Source organism: Netta rufina (assembly GCF_964035555.1).
Source record: "Netta rufina genome assembly, chromosome: 3".
Lineage (NCBI taxonomy): Eukaryota > Metazoa > Chordata > Aves > Anseriformes > Anatidae > Netta > Netta rufina.
Genome location: NC_140125.1, coordinates 26,392,322 through 26,407,453, shown reverse-complemented (window position 1 = coordinate 26,407,453; position 15,132 = coordinate 26,392,322). Strand labels below are relative to the sequence as shown.

At 47.8% G+C, this 15,132-nt stretch overlaps 1 protein-coding gene across 2 annotated transcripts in view; it reads right to left on the bottom strand.

Moving 5' to 3' along the window:
• Nucleotides 1–826: 826 nt before the first annotated feature.
• Nucleotides 827–15,132, bottom strand: part of SLC35F3 (solute carrier family 35 member F3) — a gene marked incomplete at both ends in the record, with an annotated part of 158,547 nt that continues 144,241 nt past the window's right edge. For both annotated transcript variants that reach the window (XM_084283367.1, XM_084283368.1), the window contains 5 exons: nt 827–1,071; nt 1,828–1,917; nt 2,488–2,680; nt 2,957–3,082; nt 5,596–5,815. In XM_084283367.1, coding sequence (XP_084139493.1) covers nt 827–1,071; nt 1,828–1,917; nt 2,488–2,680; nt 2,957–3,082; nt 5,596–5,815 — 874 coding nt within the window. The remainder of the gene's footprint in view (nt 1,072–1,827; nt 1,918–2,487; nt 2,681–2,956; nt 3,083–5,595; nt 5,816–15,132) is intronic.

The window sequence follows — 15,132 nt, the reverse complement described above, 5'->3', positions numbered from 1 at the left end:
GCAGTCCCCGGGGCCCCATGCTCCCAGCGCTTGTGAGGGGCACTTCCCGGTGCCGGAGGGGAATTTGGGGTGCCCGGGCTGCAAGGCTGAGCCCCGCAGTGCCGCCATCTCACAGCAGGGCCTGGTTCTGCGCGGATAAAGACAAGAGTTCTGTAGAAGGCACTGTATTTCTCTTGCATGGTTTTAAACGTGGACTACAGTCACGTGCAGTACCAGGAGATTTGGGCTCTAGACTGCTTTCCCTCTAGTGCTTTAATGCAGGCATTTTTAGCACTTGAATTTTTGTCCGGTTCCAGCGCAGCACGCGCTCACCTACACAGAGTGATTTCCGAACTTCCTTCCTTCTACTCTTCCCCCCATCTTCCTGTCCCCGTAAAGATTCCCTTTTGGTTCCTTGAAAACTATCAGAGTACAGCTCTGGTCAAAAAAATAAACATGTGATGTAGCATAGCATTTGTTTCTTTTAAATCACAGTGTGCAATGCATCATTCGGTACCTAATGTTCAAAATGTCTGCCCTGCTTTTCATGAAAATCATTCTTTAAAATAACCTATGCAAATATATTTTGACTATATATTACATTCATTTAAAAAGAGAAGAGAGGTTCTTGGTTTGCAGTTTTTTTCAGTGTACTACTTAAGTGAAAGGTCTGATGTGAAAAAAGTACAAGCAAACTGGACATGCCAAGACTTGATGCCTTAGATGGTGATCATATCAAAACTGTACAGGTATGTACACCGTGTTGGACAGGTGTGCTTCTTCCCAAGAAAAGACCTTTGCATCATCATATATAAGGTTAACCACAAAGTTTTGGTAAAAAGAGCATTTAATGAGCAAAGGATGACATGGAGGGGCGAGTTCTCCGGCTTTTGTTAGGCAATCCTGAAGTGATGTCTCCGTTCCCTTCAGGGATTTCTTCCTTCTTCCGGACCTTGAGACGCGTGAGCAGCTTTATCACCCAGACGTCCCATTCCTCTGGCAAGAGCAACAGGAGGAAACCCAGGCCAATAATGACGATGGCGATTACTCGGACACTGTTGAAGACAATTTCACTCGTGTAGTGATCAACCACTGTGTGGGACATTGAACTGGTGTTATTACGTGGGACAAAGCACGAGGGCAGTACCCCCTTCCCTCCCCTCAGCTCCCCGGCTCTGGGCTGCACAGGAGGACGTGGCCATGGGGAGATGGTGGCAGGGAGACTTTCTGCTGGACTAGCACACAGCAGGGTGCAAGCCCAGGTCACAGCAGGCCCTGGTTCATTTAAGGAGCAAGGAAGTGTAAATGATAATGTATTATTTGTTTCTTTTGATGCCTAGCCAAAAAGAGGGGGGACTGTGGTTTGGGCCAGGTTTGCCCATCCGCTCCCCTGCCCAGCCTCACTGCCTCGTAGTCTCTACACCTGCTCTTTTATTTACCAAGGCCAGCAGAATTACTAACACAAATTTGCTCTAAAATGTATTTAATTCTATTTGTTTCAATTTAATATTAAGCCTGCCTGGAAAAAAATCATTAAGAATTGATTTCTACTTCATCTCTGAGTGTTCATCCCAGCCTGGAGATGGATGACTTCAAATCTAGTTTGTTTTTCAGTACGCTGGCTTCTTCAGACAGTAACTTAAAAAGCAATTCTAGGAATTATGAATAGTCATGCAATATCATACAACACGTATTTAACAATTAAAGTATAAATTTTTAATGAGTGTAAGTTTTTAAGAGAAGATGTAAAATGTCTTTAACAGAGCCATTTGCTTTTATCCCTGGTAGATACTTGAAAGGCCACAAATTTCATGTACTCATTAGGATGCAAAAGTCAGAAATTCTTACCCGCATTTACTGGCACACTCAGTACAATTCCAAGAGAAATCAAGGTGGGGTACGTAATAGCAATTCCAAAATTTAGTAGAATATTGAATGCTGAAGTAGGAAAGAAAACCACTTTTTACTCCAGTGAAACTAGGCAAAGCAAAATACCCCTGCTTTATTACTCTCTCTGTACGTTGTACATATAGAAAGCATATTAAATTCTGCTGGTATTCCTGGAAGATACCTGTGCAAGTCTGTCTGCCCAAGACATTGCTGTTCCCAGGGAACTCTTTACCCCACTGGAGTCCAGTGGCAGGATCAGGGTGAGGTTTAGGTACAGCCCATCTCTTAGTGTAATGCCCAGAAATACAGTTGGAGTCCTGGGCAATTCCTGCTGTCTGTCCCAAGGCAATATTTTTCATCTGGGAGATTTCATACAAATAGCTGGTTCTGACTGCTTTTTTTTTGCCCTTTAAAAAAAAAATTATTTCATTTTTTTTTTTAGAAAAGCTGTAGGTTCCACATAGGAATGGGCCTTCTGAATGCCTTATCAAGCTAAAACTTAGGTTCAGAATAAGGGGAAACAGCTGCAGTAGTTCAGAGGGCTACAGCTTCCACTAGTGGCCAGTTTCTGGCATGCTATTCCACCCCAAGCAGCACGAGATCCCAGTGTGTACTCACTCAATAAAAGAATCGAAAATCCACAGAGGTTTCCCCAAGGAACAACGGCAAAAGAGCTCCAGTATTCCACTTTGGTAAAATAAAGGATGACAGGAATACAGGTAACGAAGAGAACATTGAAGACGGCTAACACGGACAGAAATAAGGCAGCTTCTCCGAATTTTGCACTGCCCAGAAGAAGTTTGAATAAAACCTACAAGACAAAACCACATGGGCTGGTGTAACTCTCGCACCACTTCCCTGCAGGGCTGGCATTCCAGCTCTGCCTTCCTGGGAAGGCTTTGTCCTAACTGAGGGCAGGCATCAGACAAAGCAAACAGCTGTGTTTATGGCAGAGGTCCGCAAAGAAGGGCAGGTGGTGCCCAACTGCATGGAGGTTGTGAACCTCCGGGTTGTAAAGCAAGACAGGAGCAGTGCCAGTCAGTGGTGGTGACTGGCATCTTTCGGCGGGGAGCCCTGGTGTGCTTACCTTGTAGAGAGCAGACATTGAGGCAGAGCCCACCACCAGGGCTATCCCAATCACGGAGTGGCTGTGAAACCCATCAGCGTACGTCATCATAACAATCCCTGCAATAGCAAATATAGCAGCCACGATCTGGTTGGGGACAAACAAAGAAAGCGAGTGTTACTGGCCAGCCCCCAGCATGGAGAAACACGAGGGCAGCTTTACATGAGAGGTACTTCTGCATCACCTGCCCCTGCCCTTAGGCAGGAAACCAGTAGCAGCCCCAGGCAGGTATCCACGGAGCTGATGCTGTCTCCACTCGCAGCTTCCGTGGCTAAAAGGGAAGTGTCCCTCTAAAGGGACACTTAGTGGTGTAGCTATGCCCTGCCAGCCTGGACAGGCTTTGTTTTTAAAGGCAAGGAGAGAGAAAAACAAAAAACACAATGCCTGGCACTAGAGCAGCGTGGGGCTGTCCTGGGTGGGCAGGGCTGAAGGAGCTCAGCAGCGCTCAGCAGTCCTCTCACGTCAGCAAGCTGCTGCTTGTCAAATAAAATAAAAGGACAGGCAGATGCTCAGTGTGGATACAGAAGCATGGAAGAAAAGGGCGTCAAACAAAACTAGTGTGGGGCAGGTGCAGAACAAACAAAAGGGGATTTGTCTTCACCCGATGGGTAAATCAGCCAAGGGTATCCTTGCTCTGCATGTGAGAAGTTTACAAGGATAAACTCATGGAGGAAAAAAGTCCGTCAAGGACCATTAACTATATCAACATCACTTCTATTTCAGGAAGTCCTTGAGCCTCAAATGGCAGCACCTTCACTGCAGTGAATGGCAGAATAAAAAGCATCAGGTTTGATTTGAACGTAAGGGGCTGGCAGCCTTCAGAGTGGCTCCCTGGAGGCAGGGCCTCTACTGGAAAGGAAGACCATGGTTTGGGATTTGAGGATATGTTTGTCTCCAAGTCCCACTGACAGGTGTGTGTGTCTCTACAGGATGCATGCAGGAGGCTCTCGCAAGCAGTGGTTCCCTTAAATGCTGAGCTGCTTTATTTACTGTAGCACGAAGGGAAACACTGAGGGCACAGATCAAAGCAAATGAAGCCACTCTGCAAACAGCTTTGCTCTGGCATAAGGTCTTACCTCTTCTACCAAGCATGCCACGAGTGTCAGATGAGTCTTGCCCTGACCTCTCGGCCTGTTGACATGCCAGGGGTGTCACACTAGCTTTCTCAGCAAGCCTTTCAGCCCGTCCCTCAAGCGCTGGATTAGCAGCAGCTGCACCGCAGCGACCAGCCCACGAGGATGTCTCAGCACCTCAGGGCTTACAGAAGCAGCACCCCAGGCACTCACAGCTTCACTGCACGTGTCCTGTGTGAAAGGAGCAGGGCAGCTCGTGCCCTGCTGGGATGGTCACTGTGCAAAGGGGAGAGTTGCAGCTTCACTGCAGGAGATGGAGGTGTTCCCACTGGAGCACATGGAGGTGGGTGGTAGGGCTGTTGTGATGTCCTTTCCCAAAGCAGTGTGGACAAGAAACAAAGGACAATTGGATGTGGTTGCAACTACAGAGAGTGCATAAGAAATGTCCCTGCTCCTGAGTCCACATGTCCCCATGTGACAGAGCAAGGAGCAAGCTGACAGACAGTTCAGTGGTCAACCATCTACACACTTCCTCTCCTGGGCCCAACCAGCAGTACAGGGTGCTCACTGACACTGCCACAGGATGGATGAACACCAGCAAAATACCTATTTTTCTCACTTTGATCAAAATGGCCAGCAGGGCCAGCTGGGATAAAAGTGACACTTCCCTGCCTCCGGGAGCATTTCAGGGTACCCTTCCTTATGCATTAAAAACAAAACAAAACAAAACAAAACAAAACCAACCAACCAAAAGCCCAGCAGTTAATTTGTTTTCTGCGTACTGCTACCTGGGAAGCTGGATGGGCAGGCACAGACATCAGCTGGCAAGGCCGGGCTGTTGGCAGGGGCGTTTTGCAATGCTCCCCTGAGCTGCCTCTTGGCTGCAACCACCACTGGGCTGTCCAAGTGCTCCTGCCAGAGAGCAATACTTCCCCAAAAGTTAACTCTCAGCAGTGAGAGATAACGCAGCTTTTCCTGAGCGCTGAAAACTTTGCCAACGCTGATGAGCAGGGAGCTCTTGAAGCACTGGGCAAAAAATAGACATTACTGCCATCATTTCTGTAAATACCGATGCAGCTCCTGCTGATGCAGGGAGGCTGGAGGGACTCAGCAGTGCCTTTTCGTTGCAGCTACCGCTGGGTCTCCGTGGTGGGTGCCAGCTGCCCATCTGCCTGGCTCTGCTGCCAGAGGACACCGCGTGCTGAGGGCTGCCAAAATGGCAGCAGGGTCAGCGGGGGCTGTGGGGTTTCCAATGCTCTCGGAAACCTTTTAAGTCGGAAGAGACAGGCAAAGGCTAGTGTCTGCTCGCAGCAGCACGGATATTGCAGCTAGCCTTCATGCCATGCTCCAGAGCAGGTTTCCTCTCTGCTGGTGGGAAATGCGCAGGGAGCCAGGCTGCGGGTGAGGGCTCGTCCCCCTCTCCAAGGGTTTCTGTGCTGACGCTGCATGGGACACTGCTTGGGGAAAGCGGAAAGGAAGGGCAGAGGGAGAGGGAGCAGAAAGAGACAGAGATAAGGAGTCACTTACCCTCACTCCCATGAACCTGTCCCTCAGAACGATCCATGAAAGCAAGAACACAAACGCTTTGTTGCAGCAGAACAACACGGAGACATCCGTAGTGTTTATTTTCTTTATTGCATGTAAGTAAAGGTAGTTTGTGAGTGTCCAAAGAACACCAAAGGGTGCTGCCTTGGTAAAAAACACCTTCAAAGTCAAGCCATTGTCTCCAAAAAATCGGCAGCACTCCCTAAAACAAGGAGAGAAAGGCAACATTAGTACACAAGCCAGTCACAATCTGTAGCAAACAGGGGTTTTTCTTGCTCCTCATCTTTTCCTTTCGGGGAAGAAGGGCACAGACCTCAAAGACAAGGCAAAAAACAAGTTTCAGCACCTGCTGCATCAGCCACCACCTACACAGGGCACCAACAGGGATGGGCTGCAAACAGGGGGGGCAGCAACGATAGAGCAAGGCGGAGGTGAAGCCAGAAGGCTGAATTTCACCTTCACCACCACGAGCACCTTCAAAGTGGGCCATGGAAGCAGCGTGGGGTTGCTCTCCTTTTACACCGGTGGGGACCAGGATGCTGAGGGGCCTGGCACTGCAGCCCCCTCCAATGCCCAGTGCTACAGCTGGGGATTTGGGGGATTTGGGATTTGCCCCTCAGGGGCGGATCTGGCTCTGCGCAGCAAGTCGGCCATGCTGGGCAGAGCTGTGGGGGTCTGTGGGGTGGCGATGTGCTGGGGTGCGTGGGGCCCAGACGGGGTCGGGTGGCTGCACGGGCTTCTGCTCACCTTCAAAGCCCCTGAGGCCTGGAAGTGCTTTAATGAGGTGCTCTGGCAAAATTTGAGCAAAATTAATTTTCCTCTGACAATGAATGCCAAATAGGTTTGCACACTGCGGCCTTGAATTTTAAGCCGTTTTTTCTTTTTCTTTTCCTTTTTTTTTTTTTTTTTTTTTTTTTTTCTGAAACTGGCCATGCGAGTCTCTCTATTTGGAGCCTGATGAAAGTGTGTTTTCTATCCACTTTCTCACGGAATGGGCTGCATCAGGTGGTTAGCTACAGAAACCAAGGTGTGCTCTGAGCCTTTTCAGACTTGTCTCATTACTAACTCTCTCCAATCTTACAGAACTATGCCCAGCTTTATAGTCCCATCCCTGTTTCGTATGTCGTACAGCACCTCATGATAGGGCTTCAAGGTGGACAACTCTGGGAATACCATCACAAATCCAGGAATTAAGTTTGAGGATTGATAATCGATAATTGAGGATCTCCTGGGGGTCACTGCAGCATCTGCACCCCTGCCACATCCCCTCATGGCAGGAGGCAGCCCAGCCTTTGACCCTTTCCAGCAGCATCTCTGGAATCCATCCATGCAGGAGCTGGCTCTCTTGGCCTTATTTTCAGTGAAGCCCGAGGTGCATTAAGAGAAACACGGCCTCTTTTTGTGCAAGGATGACTCTGTGCTGTACAGGAACCCCCTCATATTAATTGTCTCCTCAGGTCTCCTATCACTTATCAAAGGACAATTTTTCCTTGGTGCCATCACACAGCTCATGAAGTGACATTTGATTAAGAGAGCTATCAGGGAATAATGCTAGATGGGGCAGTAATGCTTATGGGAAGAAGACAGGGCAGGGATATAACCCACATAGTAATCCCAAAACAGCTGGGGGACAAAATCACTCCAGGAAAAAACAACCTTCAGCTCTAAATATTTTGACAGAACGTTTTGGACACCGTTCCTCCTGCTGTCTGGTTGTTTTGGTTTTGCCCACAAGGGCACACCGTACCCATTGCGGGGCCTGATGTTTTATGGATACTCCCTGGCAAAAACAGAGTCCGTGTCCTGTGGCTCTCCAGACATGCCTGAATGTGCCAGAAGAGCCTGCCTATGAATATTTTAACAATCTCATCTGCTAATGAAAATGTAATTTTTTACGGAAGACAAAAGCTACCCTAACCCAAGGGCGGTCTGTAAGCTCTCAGCATCTTGTGGAGCCAAACTCAGCAGCTGCAGATCCCGAAGCGTCCCAAAGGTGCAGGACGGATGGGGAGACTGGGTTGTCTCCTTGCAATTTCACAGGACAGCGACTTTCAGCCCTGCCTGCTGACTCGGGCAGCACAGTGGGGCTATGCCTGCAGGTGTGATGGTTTTAAGCAGCATGCAGCATCCACGTGGGCAGGCAGGTTTTGCTCGCCGTGGCATCATGACAAACACCTACTGCTGTGCTCTGAGTCACTGGAGATGCGCAAACCTGAGCTGCTCTTGATGCCCACCTCAGGAGGAGTGGAGCCCAGGGAGAAGCTGTTTCTTGCCTTCATCTCTAAAGGAGGGGTCCAAGGTCTGGTAAGAGAAATGCCACCTTCTTTGTCAAAAGAGAAATTGCCACCAAAGACTGACCAGACCTCCTCCTGCCTGCATTACCAGCAGTGCTGCAGTAGACAGTCTCACTTTCAGCATGGATAATGGCTGGAGAGGCCATAGGGAAAGGGCTGACACAGGGCTGAGGCGTGCTTTGGCCTTGTGCATGTCCAAATAGTGAGACTGGAGCTCCACTGTAATCACAGCAATTGGTTGAAAAAATAAGCAACGCAAGGCATCAGTAAGGCAATGGTGAAAGGCTGTGTAAAACTGGAATGGAAACATCAAATTAAGAATCTTACTGCCTATATATAGATGTATATATACATTACTCTAAATTGTTGGTTTCATAATCCTTCATGTGCTAATTCTTCTTCTTCATAATCTTTTTAGTGCATATCTTCATTAACCCAGCAAACAGCAAATTAGCTCTGCCCCATTGTGCATGTCTGCAGCACAGCAAGACTATCAAAATATCTCAGGCGCTGGAAATGAGCATCTCCAGCGAAGTTAATGACAAATAGTTGGTGCCAAAATTGCATGCTAAGTAAGTAAGAGTTAATCTTATCAAAAGCAGGTGTTGCAGTCAAATAAAGCTTGCAAATAAAACACGACACTAAAGCTCCTTTTTTTTTTTCCCCACTGAGCTCATAATTACATGCTTAACAATACTCATCTTCAAATGCCTTTTTTTTATCTTTAACCATTGCTAGGTAGATGGGATGTTTCTTCCTGCCTTGAACCTTGTACAAATGAATGTATAAATTCTGCCCAAACTGGAAGGAATGCTTTTTGCATCCCTTTGCAAAATAAAGCCATTTCTTGAAGAGGGAAGGTAGACAAAACCCAGAAAAAGCATACATAGCATGTTCCCCTAGCCCGGGGGTTCAGCCTCTTGATGCTGGAAAGCAAAACTATGCCAGAAAAGTTATTACACCGTTGAGGCTGCCATTATATTTTTGGGAAAGGTGCAGCAAAGTAGAAAATATCTGTGAGGAATGCACATCATAAGGGAATATTTTGCACAAGCCAGTTATTTTTCCTTTCCAGACTGTTAACTGTTGTTAAAATTTTCTCATTTTCACAATATTCATACTGGAACCTTCTCCAAAGCATGTTTTGTTCTGCTGTTGCTCCTAGTCATTGATTTTTGTTCTTTGTAGGCTGCATTTTTTTGTTTTATTTGACCTTGTAAGGTCTGTACCTGCAAACTGAATTTAGCTAAATTGCTCCTGATTTTCACCAGCGTGAGCATAGGCTCCACAGAACAGAGCTAAGCAGCCACTGTGCCAGCTAATCTGGCCTCTTGATTAGAGATTGGCAGGCAAAACGTGTTTTGCTCATCCCTGCACTGATGAGGACTGCATGGATAAATAGTCTGCAGTAGCGCTGTTGACAGTCGTGCATTTTCCATTCGATGTGTGAACAGACACGGACTAAGGTGTCATGCATGAATGTCTTCTGCGTGACTTGAAAGCCAAGCAAAAGCCAACAAGACAGACGAAGTGCCACAGCTGTTAAAAGAAAGGAAGGAAACTAAAATCAAATTTAATTTCTTACATTGAAAACAAAAAGGGACTTTTTTTCATATTTTATCCTGTTAGAGCCACATCCTTTCTCCTGCATTATGCTCATGAGATAGGCAGAAGAGTACTGTGCAGATACAAAACACAAATTAAGCAAAAACATTCCTCAGAAATCCTCTCCAGGAGTGTACATGGTGTGTTTCCCTGAAATCTTGTCTCCAGCTCCACTTTGCTTAAGCCAATGCTCATGTGAACTGCAATCACAGCAAAATCACCCTCCCAGATGGGCAGATTTCGGAGCCATGCTAGTGGAGGGTAGATCCCCATTTTACAGATGGACAAGCTGAGGCACAGAGCGGTGGAGTCTGCAGGTGCTTGAAGGAGACAGGATGAGGAATGCCTGTAGGCTGCATCTTCTGAGATCTATTTCCCGCATGTTTATTTTGTAGCCAACTTCTCTTACTGATCAAGACAGCCTCCGTGTGTGTTGTTCCGGCATCACCACAGGTCCATGTGCCAGCAGAACAGTTGCATGGAGGCTCCTGTGGTGTGTCCCAGATCATAAAACACTGCAAATAAACCCGCCAGCCTCAGCAATTTCCAGAGAGGTGCTCGAGGTGCCTGCAGTGCCTTTTAAATATCAGCCTTGGCAAATCTCAAGCTTGGAGTACCGTGTCCTTAGAAAGGGCAATCCAGCAAGGGCAAGCTGTCATAAAATCACAATTTCTGCAACAGATTACTTGGGGAAAAGTTTCTTTAATTGATTGCTCCTGGCTACAGGGTCAGGTCAACTTGAGAGCATGTCTACAAATCTTACACTGCAGGAAACTCAAGCAGTGTGTCACCCATGGCCCTGCCATGCCAGCGCTCTGCTCAGAGCCTGGCAATGAGCCCAGGTCCATGCCAAGTCCTTGTGCTCACCCTCCTCGCTGTGTCCCTGGGATGATGTCCCCTTCCTTGCTGTCTCTCCATGCTCCTGGGGCCCCAAGGGTAGGTTTCTTGAAACTGAGAAAGGATGGAGAAGCCCTTGATGTCAGGTAATGCATGCCTGCTTTCCTCTACTCTGGGGGGAATTTGTGCAGAGAAAAAGGCCTGAATCAAAGCTTAAAGCACCAGTTAGATCTGGGGCTTGTCACTAAACTCTCCTGCTTACACAAACTGAAAAATAACTATTCAAGATACTAAGCAGTTTCTCAGAAATGGACATTGCATAAAATAATCTAACAGTTTGTTAATGCCCATCAGCTCATGCTTATGTTTCTGTAAGCATTTTATTAAACGTGATAAATGACCCTAAAACTCAATCCAGCATACAGCTAACATTTTTAAGCGTATGTCTGATGTTGAGCAGTACTTGTTTCCACACGTGATTTGGGGCTGATGTTCTGCCTTTTAGTTTTGAACTGTTCCAGGAGTTTCCAGCTCGTTTGCAGAAACTCATTCTGGTAGGAAACGAAATGAGAAAATTGTCTTCTCTTGAATTAAACAAAAAATCTCCAGGCTGATCTTTCTTCTCTGGACTAGGGAGGCAGAGGCAATTGGTTTTGCTCAGCACTGTACATGTGCCAAACTATGCATTTGCACAATAAATGGTCCCAGGAAATGCTTAGTTATGGATTTACATAATACACCAGAATGGCTCCAAAAGAAGCAAATAATACAAATCTTATAAACCACCTGCATACAAATTTCCAAGACAAGTTTTAGCACACACTCTGAGCCTTAATGAGAGACTGTTTAAACTAACAACAACAACATGCATTTTAAAAGAACAAGACCAAGCCGCAGGGAGAAGTCACAAAGTGTAAACTGCCTTAGCAAAACAACAACAAAAGGGGTGCGAGCCTCCGGCTGCAAAGGCACAGGGAAGAGTCTGCCCCATGCCCTCGATGCCCCTTGTCCTCCCAGATTTTCTGTCTACAGCAGCAATTCCCATGTTCCTTCCTAAAAATATTTGGGACTGTCTTTCCCCAGTGTCTCGGTCGCCAGCTTTCCCAGCACTTCTTCCCTGTTGACGATGCCAAGGGACACAGGTGCCCTTCCTCGGGGGGGGGGTGATCTGGCACAGTCCTCCATCCCCATTACCTGCCTATGCTCCCTGCTGGCTCCAGCTCTGGCCTCCCTCCCTTCCTGGCACTGAGATTTTGTCAGAGGAGAGAGGACTCTGGAGATGAGCTTCCAGCCTGAGAAGCCTGCAGGGAGCTTGGAGAAAAGGGGCACCTCAGAGCCCATCTCAGTCCCCACAGTTTCCTGCTGTGCTGCTGCCTGTGTCTCCAGAGTCAGGCTTGTCACTGTGCCCGGTGCACTGATCCTGTTCATTTTGCTTCCATCCACTGCAGGTGAAGAGCAGTAGTCCAGCTCTAGCACACACTGCAGCCTTCAAATACATGACTGGCTCCACAGGCTGCAGGAAATGGATTATATTGGCATGAATATTTCATTTAATTTTTGCCTCTGAACACACTGCAGTACTTTGTGTCGAGGTTGTTTGCTGTCTGGGGAGCAGGGCCACCAGCCACCTCTGGAATGACATGATGGGAAGTGCTGAGGTTGATGAAGGTTGTTGGCGGTGAAGCCAAGAGCATCACCACTGCTCTAGTGCTTCACAGGAGCAGTACAGGATATCACAGTGAGAATTTTTTTTTTTTTTTTTTTTTGCAAGAGCTTTCCTGCACGATTTCATGCCCACAGGCACCAGAGCCAGCCGAGCCCATGCTGGTATGTGCTGCTGGAGCTTCTGGCACTCTGCCTGCGGCCTGCTGCGTGGGGGATGCCAACAGCTGTGGGTCTTCCACCAGGCCAGGGGGGACATGCCATTTTGGAAAACAAGGCCAGCATTACTAGCAAGAAGCTTGTGATGTGACAGCGTGCACATAGTTCCCGCATGCTGCATTACCCGGCATTTTCTGCCTTTATACCTTAGCGGCACCCAGAGCCCGAACTGCTTTATACTTTTCTGGATAATTGGTGTTATACAAATCAAATGTAATACCGTTGTTATGTGTAAGCTCCAAGCACCCAGCCAGACATCACACTTGGATGTACTTGGAGACAAGCTTTTTGGTTATGTGCAGAGGCTGCTTCATGGAGCAGCTGGTTACAGTGCCCACAGGGAGCTGCCGCCCTCGACTTCATCTGGATTAGCACACAGCACCTGCCTTAAATCCAAGCCAGAGCCCACCAGACTGAAGGCCAGGAGGCATTTAGACCAGACATTTCCCCTAGGCAGCAGCAGTAGCTGACACAGGAAGGGGCAGAGAGGGCAGAAAGCTTTGCAGGTGCCTGGGGCTCCTGATGAGCCTGCGGTGAGAGCAGAAGGCAGCTCTTGCTGTATGCTTGGGGCTGGAGGATGAGTGAGAGGAACAGGCCTGTTCAAACTGTGAGGTGCGAGAGTGGGAGGCTACCCTGGGGGCTGAGGTTGTGCCCAAGGGGAGTACACGTAAAGAACCACCAACTCTTACATGTAAAACACGTTTTAGATACGTGAAACCACAGGTAAGAAGCAGTCAGCAAGGTGAACCACAGCTAATCACGGTCTTTCCTCCACAGCACGAGGAAGATGGTGGGAGTGACTGGTGGCAGAGCACAAGCAGAGGACTTGGTCAAGAGCAGGTCATGGCAGGGTGTGCAAATGGCCTCTCTGCAGCAGTGGTCACAGCAGAAGAAACAGGGAGGTCTACATGCCACACCTCCTCTCTAAGAGGGGACCCAGTCTGCCCAAAACTGGAGTTTTAACCCACAAGAGGGGTTATGGATCAAACTGACAAAATGGGTGGTAGGCTGTTTCCAGGCAGTATTTACTCAAGAGTTCAAAAAAGCCTGAGGATGACTGTGGGGATCCATAACTTGGCCCTTAAAACTGCCCTCCTGCCCAAGGAAATGACATGCTGATTCTTTAATAAGGTGTGGGGGAGAGATGGTAAGTGACAAGTTTCTAAACTTGATGTTTGGGACTAGACAAATTGGTAGCAGCTTTAATGAGACTGGAAATAGCGGCCAAACTGATAAACGTAACCTATGTAGGAGGAGTTGGTATGGCCTAGAGAAGTACCACTATACAATCCTCTAGGAGTTATCAAAGTTTCCTTTTTACTGAGAGAAAAAATGTACATAAATCACAGATTCTACATTTATAAGGACTGTTACTCTTCTTTCCTAACATTTAATCCTAATGACAGGAATTATAAGTAATAATAATCTTTTATTCAAAATCAGCTTTCTATCCTGTCCACTGCTGGGCTACCATCCCACATTTGTATGTGGGAACATAAGGAAGAAAATTTGTCATTCTCTAGGCATCTGTGTGACTGTAACTTATCAAAGGTGCTATGATAACATGACCCTTCACAAGGAAAACTGTTGAATATCCAAGGTATGGTGGGCAGAAAAGACTGGTCCTAGTTTTTAGTATGCATCCTGCAGGATGAGGTATATTACACTGGGTCTAAATACTCCAAATTCTTTCTTCTTTACTCATCAAGCCAAGAAGACTTCATCATTCTGAGCACTATTCCTCGATGCCCTGATGGTCTGATTGGATTGAGTATCTCAGACAGGCATAGAAACCCCACATTAACCCCACAGCTAGCCACAGAAACCCATTTGGCCCCCACAGGGCTCCCTTTCTTCACTCTGTCCTTCAATCTGACTTACAATTTACCTCTTGAATCCACCCTCGTTTTCTGTTGAAAAAGCTATCCTAGGAACAGTATGTTCACTGGACACCTGTAGAGTGGATGTTAAGACTGTGACTCAAAGGCAGGCTGAGTCATTCTACAGCTATGACTACTCTTTATTACACCAGGATTGACAGGAGATCTAATCGGGGCTGTGACTGTGGCTGGCCATCCATTTTGAAGACAATGCTGCCAGTCATCTTCAGCTTGCAATGTAGCCTCCTCCTCCTCCTGGTCTCACCAAGGGGCGATAGGGACAGGGAGGGCACCACTAGAGGCATGCTGACAGGGCTGCAGTCATGCTGCTGCTTGCATGGACTTCTAGCCTGGCAGGATAGCTGAGAGGAACCTGCCCAGGCTCCAGCAGGGCCATTCTGGCACGTTCCCCATACCTAAAGACCACGCAGAGCAAATGTGCACTAATTAACCGGGACTCTCCACGCTGCGGCAGTGCTCCCCTCAGCAGGCCACAGAGCGGCGCCACACCGGCCGCCATTTCAGAAGCGCACCTCAGCTTCTGGGGCATGTGCTGATTCTGCCCATTAAAAGCTGAACTCGGTGAAGCTGGTGTTTGCTTTGGTAAAACGGAATAAAACAAACAAAACCAAACCTTGCCACATTATGTTTAATGTTGCCTTCACAGATTAGGCAATTCCCTGAGCTCAGCAGGCTGCAGAGGCACGGTGAGCAATGCTCAAAGCACTTCAGTACTGAAAAGCAGCAGCCAAGAGGCTGGATTGGAGGTCAGCTGCAAAGCTCTGCCACAGTTTTCCTGAAAGAGCTTGGCCAAGCCCCTGGCTGGCCTGCATCCCCTCCTCAGCAGTGTCCCAGGCCATGCTGAGGTGAGTCAAGCACTTGTGCGGTGCTCGGTGCGTGGTGAGGGACAGCATATACAAACCCAGGCAGAGAAAAACTAAACATTAGGCTCTCAAGGCTTTCACTGCCGGAGTCAACATCGTCACTGCTCTCCGTCATCATTCGAAATTTCCATTGACGTC